The 16,405-nt window shown below is 43.3% G+C and overlaps 1 protein-coding gene across 1 annotated transcript; it reads right to left on the bottom strand.

Annotated features, from left to right (window-relative positions):
* Nucleotides 1–151: 151 nt before the first annotated feature.
* On the bottom strand, nucleotides 152–16,008 carry ciapin1 (cytokine induced apoptosis inhibitor 1). The gene is made up of 9 exons (XM_030731325.1): nucleotides 15,954–16,008; nucleotides 14,078–14,240; nucleotides 13,187–13,330; nucleotides 12,365–12,444; nucleotides 11,289–11,457; nucleotides 1,534–1,610; nucleotides 1,266–1,387; nucleotides 938–1,019; nucleotides 152–855 (listed from the first exon to the last, which is right to left on the bottom strand). The coding sequence occupies exons 2-9, from the start codon at nucleotides 14,232–14,234 to the stop codon at nucleotides 745–747; spliced, it is 942 nt and encodes a 313-aa protein (XP_030587185.1). The 5' UTR covers nucleotides 14,235–14,240; nucleotides 15,954–16,008; the 3' UTR covers nucleotides 152–744.
* Between the last annotated feature and the right edge of the window lie 397 nt (nucleotides 16,009–16,405).

Below are 16,405 nucleotides of genomic sequence, written 5' to 3'. Positions count from 1 at the left end.
AAAAATGCTGCAAGGCCCCCCAGTGAGGTGGAGCAGACCTGCTGTTTGACACCCTGTGCTAAACAGCTTTCATTTGAACAGCACGAACCTGCTAATTATTATCAGAGTAATTTACCTTTAAGCCACATGCAGTGAAATAAATGTCTAATTATTGTAAGTCTGATATTCATTTATTGTAATTGCCCTTACACACATACAGACCTTCATTCGTACAGTTTAAATGCAGTTTGTTTGGACCTCAGCGTCTGTAAATCTTACTCGGTAACATTGTTTCCACTCGACGCTGCAGAAGTCAGGTGTAAATGTAAGTTTAAATACAGGGAATAAAGAAAGTATGTCAGCTTTTCAGGTGACGGTGCACTCGCCACAGACTTTAAGCCAACAATTACTCATTTCTATTGAAGGTTCAATGATGGTGAAGTGCAGCTCAGCCGGCTGACGGGGCGTTCACCTGTGTTTGAGTTGGACTGGACGGATGGGTCAGCTGGTACGTCATCATGCTAGCAGGAAAAAAGCTCCAGCATCACTCTCAGTATTCCTTTATGGTTTAACTGCACTGATCTTTATGAGGGTGTACGTTATCTTTAAAATCTCAGGACTGAAACAGTGCATATTTCATATATGAAGAAAAGGCGAGGCCCCTCACAGATCCTCAGGGTTTAATCAGAGTCTTTGTGGTGGTTCAAAAAGAAGGGAATGTAAAGCCTTGAAGCGTGAGCAGTGCAGGTCACTGAACTCAGCGTTTCAGGCGTCCGTCAGCGTGGTGTTGTCCAGAACAATCTTCTCTCCCGGTTTGAACGCCGGCATCCCCAAATACGGGCAGCTGGCACAGCGGAAAGCATCGCCAAGGTAACACTGCAATAAAGACAATTATTTCTGCATTAGTACCAGAGCAGGTGTTCGAAACCAGACGAGGCTTTTGGCAAAGCGCACTCACACTTCCACAGGCTGATTTAGGCAGGTCGGGCTTCTGTTTTCCTTTACTCTCCTGCTCCAGCTCTTCAGCTAACCCGCACGTGCTGCACAAACGTACAAGCACAGCATCGCGTCACATGAGCTTCAAATAATGAGGTCAGCGTATGCACAAATGAGCCGTGTGAGTCAAACACACTGCTCTCAGATCTGTATGACGTCAGCCAGAGCAGACACGAGTAAATCGTGTTGCTCCTCAGCTCTGGTTAGAAGTATCCTAACATTTCTGTAACCTCAGATCTTCCTGTTAAAGCTACAGTGCAAAAATGTGTGAGATTTCACGAAGACCTCACCAGTTTTTGCAGGCCTTCTTCTTCTTGCCGGCTCCTTCTCCACAGCTGGGAGCTTTGAGGGAAGCTGGATCTGGTTTTTTAAAATCCACGTCATCCAGCAGAGCATCAGAGTCCAGCAGATCCTGCACAGACACATGACAGACATTAGGAAACACACGAGGCTCCTTTCACTGCATTTCCACTCAGCAGCCCAGTTTATTAGCGACACACAGCCAATAGTAATGCAGTTTAATACAGACCTGTAGCTCCAGTCTGTGTATAAACTCACCACGTCATCATCGTTCATGTCGTTGGCTGACAGCGTCCACATTTTCACCGTGTTGGGATCCAGGGCCGGTTTCTCTGCTGAAAACACACACGTTAGCCAACATTAGCTTCATCTGCCTCTGACAGCCGGGCATGAGTGACAGTCTCAGGCCCGACCCAGCTCATCGCCGTTCATGATGCGAATGTGGCATCATTAAAAAAATGCCACTGTAGTGATGAATAATGGACACTGCAGGTGAGAAGAGCAGGAGATGCAACTTTTCTTTGCTAGTTCTCACAAATCTGAGGACATTCAAATAAAAACTTTATCCAATATGAAAGGAAAGACAGCAGAGATCACAGACACCAGTGCTGTGGCCAAGACGGCCTAACCAGAGACCGAGACAAGACCAAGTCCAGGGTGTATGGGTTTGCAGAAATCACATAAAAAGCATAAACAACAAAAACATAATCCAGATGTTTTAACGATCAGCTGCTAAAAGCATTTCCTACTTTGAATATCCTTTAAAAAGCAACTTAGTTACTTTACTGATTACTTCATTTTAGAAGTAACTAAGTTACAGTGATGCATCGAGCTCATAGAGCAGAACCCATGTCGGCTTTTTGGTCACTTTGAATATCTTTATAGAACTGGACACAAACTGCGTTTCACACAGTGACTTGGATAAGTAATCTGATTACTGCACTGCAAATAGTAACAGGTGAGATTACTCATTACTGAAAAAAGGAGTCAGATTACTGGTTGTGAGCATAAACTATCACGTTTTTAATGCAGCAACAGGAAGTGACATCATCTTGCTGGGAACTGTAGTTTTTTTTCTTAAAGGCCTTTCACAGCTCCACTGGTGCTGAAAACTAATGTTTGACTACGGCTTTCTGAATACAAGCAGGGCTGCAACTATCGATTGTTTTAGTAATCGAGTATTCTATCAGTTACTCCGTCCATTAATCAATTCATCTGCATATTTTAACTTTGGTACTGCAGTTTTTCTGTGTGTGAAACAAAGTGGACGGAGCAGCTACAAACTGTCTGCAGGCTGCGCTCCTGGGAGAAGGCGGAGGAGCGCCATCTTTGTTGGATTTGAATCAGTACGTTTTTTTTAACCAGTAAAAGCAAAGATGTTAACAAATAAACTGGACAATATTCTGACAATATAGTGATATTTCTACAGCTGTGGTCTTGAAATAAAATCCCAAGTCCTCAATGTACAAAGACCGAGACCGGTCTTTAGTACTACAACACTAGGGACGAGTACAAGAACTTCAATTTTATCTGAATTTGAGGTCATCCAGGCCTTTATGTCTTTAAGACACTCCTGCAGTTTAACTCAGTGATGTGTGTCACCTGGCTTCATGGATAGATAAAGCTGTATTTCAGTATGACACACACTGTAAAACTATTTCATGACACTGAGGAGGGTGGGACGAGTGTCAATGCTATCTAGAAGGCAGAGGCTTTTTAGTGTGTTTGACCTGCTTTAGGACATGTTGGACTGTTTTCATCCAAAAGATGTATATTTTTGCATAACTATGCAAATGCACCTAATTACAGACTAGTGATTTATCCATTTGTAATATATAATAATTATTCAGCATACAGAATTGCTGAGCATCAGTGGAATAATATTTAACACAAATGGTCAGCAACTGGGCCCCAGTGCTACAAGAAGTACAGGATAAATGTTATTATGCTGTTGTACCATAAAATGGTGTGGTGGCAGTACCCAAGGAGCACAAAGGCCTAAGAGTGAGCTCCACTAGTCCATCCATGCAACAGCAAAACAGTCACCACAGGAACTGGGATTAAACCACCACAGCTCACAGATGCAGTTCTGTCTGAACATGCGTGCATACATAAAGCCAAGATTTGCCCAGCTAGCATGTCCATCCACCAAATTACTACCTGAGTGAGACTACGTGACAAAAAAAAAACACAGGACACAGACAATACATACACACTAAGTAATGAGGGAGAGAGGACACACCAGAGAGCCCAGCTGACCAAGGTCACACCAGGTAACCAGACACAAGAGTAGAACTTAAAGTACAGCACAGGGGACGGAGAACAGGGGCCTCGTCCAGGAAGCAGGTTAGGCTCCATCTCCGGTTTGTTATCCCTAAAATCAGGAAACTCAGGTTTTCAGTTCCTGAAGGAGCTAACTCCATCTCTGAGTCAGTTACCATGGTAACAGACTCTGTGACCCTAACCTGGCAGGTTTTATCCAACAACCTCTGAGTGTCTCTCTGACTCCGCCCCTCCTGCTGCACCTGAACCACCTGTCTGACCCTCCCATTCATTTCCTCCTTCATAAAGTGGCTGTCAGTACGTCAGAGGAGCGAATTCATCTGCAGACGTTTATGTTTCTACGATCACTGAAATCCCAGTTAGACGTTAGTTTGTTATTTTTGTAACATGAAGCTTTTACAGTCGTTCACTCGTCAACAGCCTGTAAGGACGGAGACGGCGATGATGTCACGGATTTATAATGAGGCAGCTGCAGCTGTCAGACTGTCAGTCAGTTCCTCTGAAACATTTACTGCAGTTACTGCAGCATCGCTGTTACATCACACTGATCTGGATGAAGCTGCTGACACACAACACACTGTGGATGGAAACATGTCCGGATCAGAAGATGATGTGAATGTTTGAGTGAAGATGAGGCTGAAATGATTTGAAGACTTTAAATCCATTTAGTTCAGTTTTCAAGTGACTGAAATCAACATTTTGAAAGTTGTCTGTAATTCAGAGTATGAACCTCCACATATTTGCCACTGAAAATCACCTGAATAGGTGATCATCGGCTCTATAACGGATCTGCAAACCGTGTCCGAGCCCCCCTTCACAGCAGGAGGATCCAAACGGATCAGGATCACGGATTCAGACCGGATAAGGCCCAGATCCAGTTCAGGCTCCAATCATTTCATCCAGTCTGTCTCTGTTCATAATGGATTAATTTTCCCGACACGATCTGATCTTTAATTAAAATATCTCATCCTCCCAAACTGCACTGAAATATTTAAAACCTATAAACCTGAGACATTTATCATAACATGTTTGCCTTTATTGGTAAAACTTTACAGTCATTACAGACTTGGATGCTCTGATTGTTTTCAGCTTAATATGAAACTGACTGACCTCTGACCTTTAACTGTAACTCAGTGAAACATCTCTGCTGTGGCTGTCAGAGCGCCGTCATCTATCAGTGAAGTGAGGGGAGCGAAGCTAGAGATTTGTCTCAATTTATCTCTTTTTGTTAATGATTTAACAGTTTCAGAAGTTAATAAAATTTCCCTAAACTTCATTTGGAAAAACAAATCACACCAACTTAAGAAAGGTGTACTTTCAAACTCTAAAGCAGAAGGCGGTCTTGAAATCCTAGATTATTTTGACACCATCAACACCTTTAACTGGTTAAATGTCTCCTAAACCATGACTCAATCTGGTTTTTCATCCCAAATCACATTTTTAATAAAATAGGAGGCCTGTCTTTCCTCTTAAAGTGTAATTTTTTACCTAATAAATTAACCATTAAATTATCCAAATTTCATCAGCAAGCCCTACTAGCTTGGAAACTGGCTTTTGTCCACAATTTTTCACCTCACAAGGCTCTCCTCTGGAACAACTGCGATATTTTGATTAGAAATAAGTCCGTATTCTTCCCTAATTGGTTTGAAAGAGACATTAACCATATCCTTTATCTTTTTGATGGTACTGGCGATATGTTAACCTATGAGCACTTTGTCTGTCCACAGTTTTCCTGTTCCTTACAGTGAATTTAATAAGATAACCAATGCTATTTCCAAAGAGTTAATTCAACTTGTAAAAAATCACTTGAGTTACAATGAATTTACAGAAGCACTACCTACACTTACACTAGGAGGAATTAAACTAACAGATAGAAAGTGCAATAACAAACATATACGTCGGTGCTTTCATAGAAAGAACAGCGTCGTACCCAGGGGTAAGTTCTACTGGAGAGCTCAAATTGAGGACATAAACTGGAGAAAGGCCTGGCTCTTACCTCATAAATACTGTATTCCCAACAAAGCCAAAGAAGTACATTTTAAAATATTACACAACATATATCCTGTGAACTATGTTATTGCTAAATTTGCTGATGTTAATGACTCCTGTACTTTTTGTAAAAAACATTCAGAAACAACGTCACATTTATTTTTTAGCTGTGACATATCCAAGAAGTTTTGGAGTGACCTTGAATCTCATCTTTTCTGTTTGACCAAAGTTCTGTGTACACTCAGACTCAAGGATATTATCTGCTATTATACTAACTCTCAAAATTGTATTTTTGAATATATGCTTAATTTCATTTATATGCAGATTTTTTATTCACAAGCAAAAGTTTGCAAATTCGATACCCAACATCACTCATTTCCTTGCAGAACTTAAGTACGTGATTGAATCCCTCAAATTGATTAATAATAAAAAGAGCAATAAATTTATTTCTAATTACCAGGATTATTTTCCCGACTCCTCTGACTGAGAAAAGATTTGTATTATTGTAATGGACTCAACAGAAATTACATATTATTCTTGTTTTGATGTGCTGCCCTTTAATGCAAAACCTGTTTGTTTTGTATATTCTGGTTCAATAAAGTTTAAAAAAAGATTTGAGGCGCCAGCACAGCACGAACAGTTCAGAAACAATTTGAAATGAGAAAAAAAAAAAAGCAATTTATTAACTGGTTACGTCGTGTTTTAGACTGCTTATTCTGACCCAAAGTACAGCCGTAACCGGTTCTGAATGACGGCTTTACAGCAGACAGCTGCTCCAACTTTTGCCGGTACTGTGTACCGGCGCAGAATCTTTTAGTGGTACTGCGTACCGGACCGGACCGGCTTACTTTCACCCCTGTGTATACCAGACATACATACATAGACGCCGCATTGAGCGCTGACTCGTACGTCAACCTCGCCGCCATATTGGATGTGGCAAAAGCGGCCAACATAACGTGAGAGAGATGCTGCACTCTGGTGCTGTGTGGAGTTGTTTACAGTCAAAACGGGATCACATGGGATTACCTTTCACAGGTAAGACTAACGAATTGTTTTTGATCGTATTTGGCCATTCTAACATTTTTAAAACAAAATAATTTTTTTGTGCCTAACAGTTTCCCAGTGTATATTAGTGCATATTCGAATGTGTGAATGAACGCATTAACGTAAATACCTTTGTAGAAAGGCGCTTTGTGACGTTCAGTCCATTCACTTGTATTAGTTCACAGCGCAGCAGGCGCCTACGTATATATGTCACATGACCTCTTTAAAGTCATGTGACAACCTAATTTGCATATGGAATGTTCACTTTAAAAAACTGTTACATTAGACTATTTGATGTCTTTGATGTTTAACCTATAAGTAGGAAGCGATACAGTTTAGAAGTCAGTCTGTTTGCAGCTTCTATGTTCACAGCATTCGATACTTCAGCACCAACTAAGCGAGATTTGAAAATATTTGAATTGTTATCAGCCATCAAATCAAGATAACAAAATGTCTAAATGCTCAGGAAAGAGAACTAACACCGACCTCTCTGACAGGAGTGATCAGTTAGAATACCCCCGTAAATGGGATGATTACCCCGTTTACAAGGGTGATTGGGGTGATAGCTCACCTCTTCCCCTCGATCCTGAAGTCGACACTGAATACTGGGGATTTTGTAAAGATGTTTCACTTGACAGTGATGCCAACCCCGATGACCGTGATGATTATCCTGAATCCCTCAGATGTGCATCTGATCACAGTATGCAGGAGGAGGAACATCACGTCGACAAATACAGATTCAGTGATGTGTGCAGCGAGCTCCAAGTCGCAGAGACAAAAATCCAAGAGCTGCAACTAAAGCTGAACGAAACAATGGAAAAAAATGCAGAGATGGTGAAAGAGAAGGATACAAAATACTCAGAGTTAGAGTGCAAGCTCCAAGAAATGGAGAAAAAAAATAAAGACTTGCAAGAAAAGTTTGATGAAGTCCTGACTAGAAACAAGCAGCTGCTTATACATCAGGAACAACAGCACGCAAAAGGCTCAGAGCTGGAATCAAAGCTGCAAGACATGGAGGAAAAAAATGGCTTGCAAGAAAAGTTTGATGAAGTCCTGGCTAGAAACAAGCAGCTGCTTATACATCAGGAACGACAGCACGCAAAATGCTCAGAGCTGGAATCACAGCTGCAAGACATGGAGGAAAAAAATCAGACCTTGCATGAAATGCTTGATCAAGCATCAGAAAATAAAGCTGTGATTCTGAAAGAGAAGAAAGATTTGAAAATCAAACACACAGACATGAAATCAAAGCTGGAATACAGTGAAAAGAGGTACAGGGAGCTGCAGGCCACAGTAGAACACCTGAAGAAACAAATTAAAAGCCTACAAGGATTGCTTGCTAAAGCCCAGCAAGGTAATACATCTGTGGTCAAAGAAAAGGAGGCTAAATACAGAGAGATTCTCCTAAAGATGGAAGCAAAGATGCAGTGCAAGCTTCATGAAGTCGAGGACAAAAATGTCCAAGTGCTTAAGGAGAAAGAACAACTGGCCAGATCTCAGGGAAAGCTCCAAGATGTTCTCCAAGACTCTAAAAAGAGAAACAGAGAACTCGAGGAGAAAAACAAAAACCTGGAGCACTGCAAGGATCAGTTGGAGAAAATGTGTGCAGAGATGCAGGGCAGGATGGACGCTATGATGAGTAAAAATGCACAACTGGAAGAGCTGTGTAAGAACGCCCATCACAAAATAACGGAACTGCACGACGAGAAGCAGCAACAAGACTTGCAGTGCAGGCTTCAACAAGTGCAGAGTCGAAGTCAGGTACTAGAAGACATGCATGGCCACTTACTGCAGTGCAATAAAGACATGCAGGAAGCTCAGGAAATCCTGCAAATGAAATATACACAACTGGAACAAAGGCATGCAGAAAAGAATGAAAAAATTGAAGATCTCGAGCTAAAGTGCAAGGAACTCAAAGAGCAGAATGCAGAAGCTCTCAGTGATCTGCACACCATCACACTGCAGTACGAAGAGCTGCAGGAGCGCTACCTCAGGAAAAAGAATCGCTTCAAGCGCCTTTTCTGCTTCTTCGGCTGAAACACAGCTCGCCTCGTCTGCCACCATCTTTGATCGATCTCCTGGACCGTGACCTCGCCTCGTCCATCCTCCAGCCATCCTCTCTATCCCTTTCTTCTCTCTCCCTCCTTATTCTTTTCCTTGCACCCCCCCAACCAGCCTCGGCAGATAGCTGCCCCTCCCTGAGCCTGGTTCTGCCGGAGGTTTCTTCCTGCTTAAAGGGAGTTTTTCCTCCCCACCGTCGCCGAGTGCTTGCTCACAGGGGATTGTTGGGGGTTCTCTATCCCTTTCCTCTCTCTCCCTCCTTTCTCTCTCTTTTTTTTTTGTAATTTAATTGGATACTCTAAATTTTAAGATAATAACAAAGGCAATCATATTGTAATTGAATTTATTTGGATTCTCTAAAATAATAATAAAGGCAATCACATGCCATCTAAACCTAATTCTGTTTGTGGATGTTCACTTATTTCTTTTTGCTTACAGTCTCTGTGCACGATCAGCCTAAATGTTTAGCACACAAATATGAAAGCTGCATAAAACTTGTGGTTAGCTTTGGCCCAGAAAGCCAATATACCACATCATCAGTGGGGTCAGGTTAATGATGATGCTAAGTTGGCCGTAGGTGTGAATGTGAGTGTGAATGTGTTAGTGTGAATCAGTGTTTGGAGCTGAAGTCTGTCAATGATGGCTCTGGAGGACTGTTACAGAGCCGGCCCAAGCCTCGAAGGGGCCCTAAGCAACATGTGGTTTCATACCACTTCACTGTCTACTGAACCTAACCGTTATTAATGTTGGAGGGTTAAAGTTGATTCATTTTTTAGGATGCATGGCTGATTCAGCCTCATGCACATAAGCCCACTGAAAAACTGTGTATTTTAATCTTACAAATAGAGAGGGTGTCTGTCTCCCAAATCCAAGCTGGAAGCTGGTTCCACAGAAGAGGCGCCTGAAAGCTGAAGGCTCTGCCTCCCATTCTACTCTGAAGTATCCGAGGAACCACAAGTAAGCCAGCAGTCTGAGAGTGAAGTGCTCTGTTGGGGTGATATGGTACTATGAGGTCTTTGAGATAAGATGGGGCTGATTATTAAAGTGAGGAGGAAAATAATTTTAAATTCTATTCTAGATTTAACAGGGAGCCAATGAAGAGAAGCCAATATGGGAGAAATCTGCTCTCTCTTTCTAGTCCCTGTCAGTACTCTAGCTGCAGCATTTTGGATCAGCTGAAGGCTTTTCAGGGAGCTTTTAGGACAGCCTGATAATAATGAATTACAATAGTCCAGCCTAGAAGTAAGAAATGCATGAATTAGCTACATATTACTTACATATTTAATATGTTTAATATGTGCATTGAAGGACATATCCTGGTCAAAAATGACTCCAAGATTTCTCACTGTGTTACTGGAGGCCAAAGTAATGCCATCCAGAGTAAGTATCTGGTTTGACACCATGTTTCTAAGATTTGTGGGGCCGACAGTGTTGTAGTCAAGACCACCTAACCTGAGACCGAGACAAGACCAGGCCCAGTGCCCCACACTACATAACACAATAAAATATGAAACCTGATCAAAATCACTTCTCAGATTGATCTTAAAGATCCACATTCCCACAAAAACACCTGGATATGAAACACTCAGAGCTGAAATAAATGTAACCATCTTTATTTAATATTCCTGGGTGACTTCCATCATTTATCACAGACTGTAAAACAATTATTCATAGTTCATCACAATAGTCTTTACTATTCTCTGCCTTTCATAAACAATACATAAAGTTATGTGCAAGTGAATGCTGCTCCTGCTTGTTAATTGAGTGACGGGGCCTACGTATGAAACCAGAAAGCACCTCTGAAGCCGAGGCAGTAATCACAGTCTTTGTGGATGCGTAGTTCATTTCTCGAGGTGCATGTCAGGTTAGGTTCAGAGAGGATTGTCAGTTATGTACGAAGGACAGACGCAGAAATCAGGCCTTATTAGATCGATAGAGTGATATTTTTTGCATATAATCCAGAAGAGTTACACTTATATATCATGCATTTAATGTGTCCCAGAGTGCAGTTTCCTTCCACTAATGGGTTTGCAGAAATCACGTAAAAAGCATAAACAAAAACATAATCCAGATGTTTTAATGACCAGCTGCTAAAAGCATTTCCTACTTCAAATATCCTTTAAAAAGCAACTTAGTTACTTTACTGATTACTTCATTTTAGAAGTAACTAAGTTAGATTACAAGTTACTTTATTAGTTACATTCAACAGCTGCCGGTGTGCCAAAAAAAGATCATCATAAAGCGATGCTGATGTTTCTGTGTGCTTTTATGTGTAATGTCTTTGCTTATATTGGTGAACAGAGCGCAGCCAGTCATTATAATCAGTCCAGTGCTTTTTGATCACTTTAAATATCTTTATAGAACTGTACACAAACTGTGTATGTTTGTGTGTCTGTGTGCTATTATTGTCCTCATGCTGAAAACGGGACCTAACTATCGCATCAGCCAGCCTGAAGGAAAAGTGGCATCTGCAGCAAAGTCTGGTGAAGTGATTTACTGAGTGAGCGCGACGTCACTGAGTGAGCGCGACGTCACTGAGTGAGCGCGACGTCACTGAGTGAGTGTGACCATGAACTGCACCACAGTTCACTGAGGCGCTGATCGGTGGATTCAGAGGACTCAGGTGAAGAACAAACCTGGCTTGGGCGTCTTTTTCCCGAACGACAGTTTGAGCTGGCTGGATGACCCCACCTCGAAGTTGGGTTTGGAGGCGGACACGCGGACCCGAGACAGGGCGTCTCCTTGGTAACCAGTGGCTGCCCTGATGGAGCTCAGCACTTCAGGACCGAGCTCGGCTTTACTGACCTGAATGACGAGGAAGCAAAGAGATCAGTTTACTCATACTGATGAGAATAAACAGCAACAGCATTAACACCATACCTGTATCCTCCTGATCACACCGAGCTGGGAGCGCTCAGGTGTTTTTTTTTTTACCTGGAGGTGTTTTTGGTTGCTGTGATACAGAACATCCACAGACACAATAAATCAGAGTACTGCTTTAAGTGGACCGAAGTGAAGCGAGGATTCCTCCGTGCATTATTGTTCATATTAACCCTCTGAGATATGCAGACATGGGCACTCAGACAGCAGCAGTTATACTGCTACACTTGAGAGTGACAGGATTAGATCTGAGTACAGAGGGACCGCTCAGGGTGAGCAGTTTGGAGACAAAGTTAGAGGGGAAAAGGCTGAGATGGTTTGGACATGTGGACAAAGGACGTTGAAGATGGAGCTCCCAGGCAGGAGGAAAAGAGGAAGACCACAGAGAAGACTCATGGATGAAATGAAGGAGGACGTGCAGAGGGATAGAGTGAGATGGGCGCAGATGATCTGCTCTGGCGCCCCCTAAAGGGAGCAGCCAAAGAAGGAGACATGCCATACAATTAGCTCAAACTATTAACACTTATTGCTTCTTGTTGAACCATTTTCTCACAAGCTAGAGACTGAACGATTCTCAACAGCTTCCTTCTCCAATCACGTCCCTCACTGGTCAATCAGCTGGAGACTCAACATTTTTGTTTCCAGGAATTTAAACCCCAAACCAACTTCATGATATGGAAAACTGGTTCCTCGAGTTCTCCAATCAGCTGGTCTTAGTGGAATAATGTACTTTAACGACATCCTTCCTTTTTTTTTGATGATAGTCTCATTCCTGTCCACAGTGCAGGTGTCGTGCAACACTTCCCTCTCCCCCACAGTTTGAACGACTCACCTCTGTCACTGACACGAAGCCGGACAACTTCATGGCTGACACCAGCTTCTCGGCAGTCCTCACACTCTGTGCTTCTGCGCCTGTAACACAGATACAACTCAGCACACACAACACGAGCAGAGCCGACACACAGACGCTGTGGGTAAAGACACCAGACAGCTAAAGCAAACAGAGCTCTTAAAGTCACCTCAGTCATGCTGGCTCATTGCTGAAGTTAGTTTAACTCGGTACCCGCCCACTTTGCATTGCCGATGGTTACTACTTCACCTGTCATCCCCATAAATCACCTGCCGAGACAGGGTGAAGGCCTCAGCGGGCTCCAGAGGGAGGTCGGCATTAAGCTCAGGCATCTGATTAGGACATTTCAGGGGCAGAGCCATAACAGCTCTGATCCTGCAGAGCAAAGTCCTTAGAACCCCGTTTTTGGGGCCTCTTAGTTCCTAATTCAGGGGAGGTACCTGGGACCTTTTAGTACATGTACAGGAGGGACCTTTTAGTACATGTACAGTGACTGGTGCAGGTGTGAGCAAATGCTGCTGCAGGAATGGCATATAGAAAAAATCTATGTAAAGCAGAACAATGAGGACTAAATGGACTAACAGTGAAGTCCTGGCTTTATTAAAATACAATGCAATGTTGATTCAACAAAGGGCAGCACAGAGAGAAAATATAGAAGCTGAAACATACAAAGGGTCTCGAACACTTTGGTCCAGACTCTCACAGGAGCACCTCAGGAGGAGATGCAAAATGATGCTGCTGAGAGGGATGTCTGGACCATCTTCCTCAACCTGCAACAGCAAACGGGTGACTGGATTCTCTTACCTGTAACCGGTTCCTCGAGGACCAGCGTCCCTCCAGGTTTGAGCACTCTGGCCAACTCTGCTAATGTCTCTGCAGTGTGGATGGAGGAGCTGTCAGCCAGAAGGCAAGAGAGCACCCAGTCAAAGGTGGATGCTGCATGAGAGGCTGCATGAGGGGGAGGACAGGAGGGGAGAAAGTTAATGTGACCCACACTCTGAACTGCAGACTTAACTCTTTCATAATGGACCTCATCACGGCTTAAAGTGAGATGCAGGAGGTGGGGTGACCCTGAACCCAGCATGGTGATTGGCCACCGTGATGATGCAGCTCTGAGGTTTGCTGCTCAAAATAAAATAATTTTTATTGTACTTGTTATCCAATTTATATTTAAAAAAATCTTAGTCTTATATTTTATCAGAATTCTCAGTAATCTGCTGATATGAGCTGCCTCAGCAGCGCCCCCTGTCAGGAATAACTGAATGTTTGTGATGGATTAATGGAGTTGGCAGCTCTGTGGCTCTGGATCAGAAGTAACTGCTGAAAGAACTTCAGCGGAGCTCAAGTTAAAATTCAGTCGACTCAGAGAGAGACTGAGTCTCGTTAATAACCTCTTACAGGCAGGTGCACCTCCACCTACTCAGGCCCGTAAACAGTAATTACCTGCCACCTCCGAAAACACCTCTTTAACAGCTGCTCTCCTGAGAGGTTTGGTAGAATGAGGATAAGAACCACGATCACGACTTTGTTAAGACATCTGCATGCATTAACTCATACAGGGTGGGGTGGGTGGGGGTGAATTTGATGACAGGAGACTACAGCTGCTGTTGCAGCAGAAAATCCTCTGCGTGGAGGCCGAGTTTTCCTGAAGAGGACAAAGAAAGCACGTGTAGGATCAGGCAGAGAGGAACTCACACAGCAGCAGCCTCTCCATGTTCTCCACCGCCACCCTGCCGTCTGCACCCACAGCAGCTCCCAGCTCCTCTGCGCACTGTTTCAGGGCTGTGGGTGTCGAGGGCTGAGCCCACACCAGCAGCACTTTGTCTCCTGCTCCGATGCCGAGGTCTGCCATGATTTCCTGGAGGAAGTGCACTCAAGTTTTTATACTTAAAAAAAAAAAAAAAAAAACAGCATCACAGTTTGGGAGTTTGATCTTGCTGTATAGGTAATGGCTACTGCAGCAGTTCTTCCTTATTCAATTCAATTTTATTCATACAGCACCAAGTCACAACAACTGTCACCTCAAGGTGTTTTATACTGTATACAAAGAAAACCCCAACAATCAGACGACCCCCTGTGAGCGAGCACACGGTGACAGTGGGAAGGAAAACTCCTCTTTAACAGGAACAAACCTCCAGCAGAACCAGGCTGGGGGGGCACTGTGCTTATGTTCCTGTGTCCTCCACTGTGACAACATGGCAACATATTTACACAAAAACTTTATTTACACAAAACAAAAACTGTTGTTACTACTATCATTTACACCGTCTGACTCTGTGCAAAGGGCCCGGCTCAAAACCAAATTCTTCATCAGAAACAAACTAAAGTTCTGGATAAATAATTAAAGGAGAAAGTCCTCAAACTGCAGCTTTGGTGCCTGCTGAGCTTGTAAAATTTCACTGCCTGTAAGAAAGATAAAACTGCCATCTCTGTGTCTTTCTAAAAGGCACAGGTACCTTTGTACCAAGCACAACTGTCCTGCCCTCCCCTGTGATCCAGGTTCGAGCACATTTCAGTTTGTCTCAGCGTCTCAGATCCTCTGTCCCTCTCTTTACTCCCACTCTCACAGAGCACAATATTCGTGATTTTTATTGCATTTTGTGGTTTCTTTGGAAAAAGCAGTGAGCCACCATCCTCTCACTTATTTAATTACCAAACAAACCAGTTAGATAGAAGATGTTCAGGAAGCTTTGGGGATCTGTCCTGGGCCACAGGCAGCAATCACACTGCATGTGTACCAAGTCACACTAAACCACACCTGAGCCTGGACCTGTGGGCTCGTGCACGGTACTGATGACCCAGTGTTTGGGCTTTGGCTGGGTCGCCCTCTCAGCAGGGACTGGGACAAACATGTTTTTCACTTTTCATAACGGCTCCCCCAAATAACATAAGGCCCAAATGCCTTTTTGCTGAAAATGGTCCCAACAAACCTGCAGCTCAGCCTGATGAAGAAACACAACACTCTTCTTAAAGGGGAGAATGAAGATTGTTAGGTTGGGTTTCACTCAGTTTACTCAGCAGGAATATTTTTGTTTGTCAAACGGCAGAAAACAGAAACATTGTAATATTTCTGACTCACTGCCTGAACTCTGAGCGGGTCAGATATCTGCAAGTAAGGCTCAGGCTGCAGACTGGGTTTTTTCTACTCTAGCTTCTCTCTGACGTCACTGAGAGTAGCTATCCCAAACAGTCATCTCAGCCAAATGGTTCTCAAAGTGAGCACAGAAGCCCCACACACCTGCTGTTTAAACCTTCTGTTTGCAAAGCGAAGCCAATCAGGAGAAAGCTTTTCTCTGTCCTGCGGTTTGTTGCTCTGTGAGGAGCAGTGAATGTTCTTCTGAGAGTCAGGAACAGGAGAACAGCCTACGTGATAAAAACAGTCCGCAGCTCGCTCCTGACGCCGGCGTTTCAGGAGCTCGCGGCCCGTCAGCAGCTCCCAAACTCGGTGTGAACACCGGAGCGTCCTCCGGTGCGCGCCCACCCGCGGACCCAAAGCCTTCATGTCTGCCTACTGTTTGCCTTAAGGGCCTCCGGTGGCAGAAATAACAAAAATACAGACTCGGTGACTTACCTGCTGTGCTGATGGCAGTTAAACTTACATGCGATAACATCAAAGTGTGTTTCCGGTTTTTATTTTCAAAGTAAAGTCTTGGAGCGTATGTGTGACTTTGGACCATAGGCTGTGAGATATATTGCCTTATAAACATTTTTTTATACATTCAGCTGTTCATTTTATATATTTTATAGACTGAATAAAGTACTTTAGGCACAATACGAGTGTTTCCCTACACCAGAGATATTAGAAGATAATCCACAATTTTAACCTTATTATGGGACAAATCACCAAACTTTCACATTCATACAAGCACATTTTTCTGTGCCTAAGTGCTTTTACCCTGACATTCGTGCATCAGGGGCATCTCAGAGTTCAGTATCTTGCTCAAGGATATTTCAGCATGCAGGACTCCAACCACTGACCCTCTGATTGGTGGACGATCCACTCTTCCTTCTGAGCCACAGCCG

Source organism: Archocentrus centrarchus, chromosome 6 (assembly GCF_007364275.1).
Source record: "Archocentrus centrarchus isolate MPI-CPG fArcCen1 chromosome 6, fArcCen1, whole genome shotgun sequence".
NCBI lineage: Eukaryota > Metazoa > Chordata > Actinopteri > Cichliformes > Cichlidae > Archocentrus > Archocentrus centrarchus.
This window is presented reverse-complemented; position numbering and strand designations above follow the sequence as displayed.

Bases quoted from the DNA above. Each gene is read 5' to 3' on its own strand.
- ciapin1 (XM_030731325.1), bottom strand. From the start codon at position 14,234: ATGGCAGACCTCGGCATCGGAGCAGGAGACAAAGTGCTGCTGGTGTGG. The intron at 1,611-11,288 runs GTTTGTTCTTCA...GTGTGTTTTCAG, and splicing joins GAAAAAGACGCCCAAGCCAG to CAGAGAAACCGGCCCTGGAT. The intron at 1,388-1,533 runs GTGAGTTTATAC...GTGTCTGTGCAG, and splicing joins ACATGAACGATGATGACGTG to GATCTGCTGGACTCTGATGC.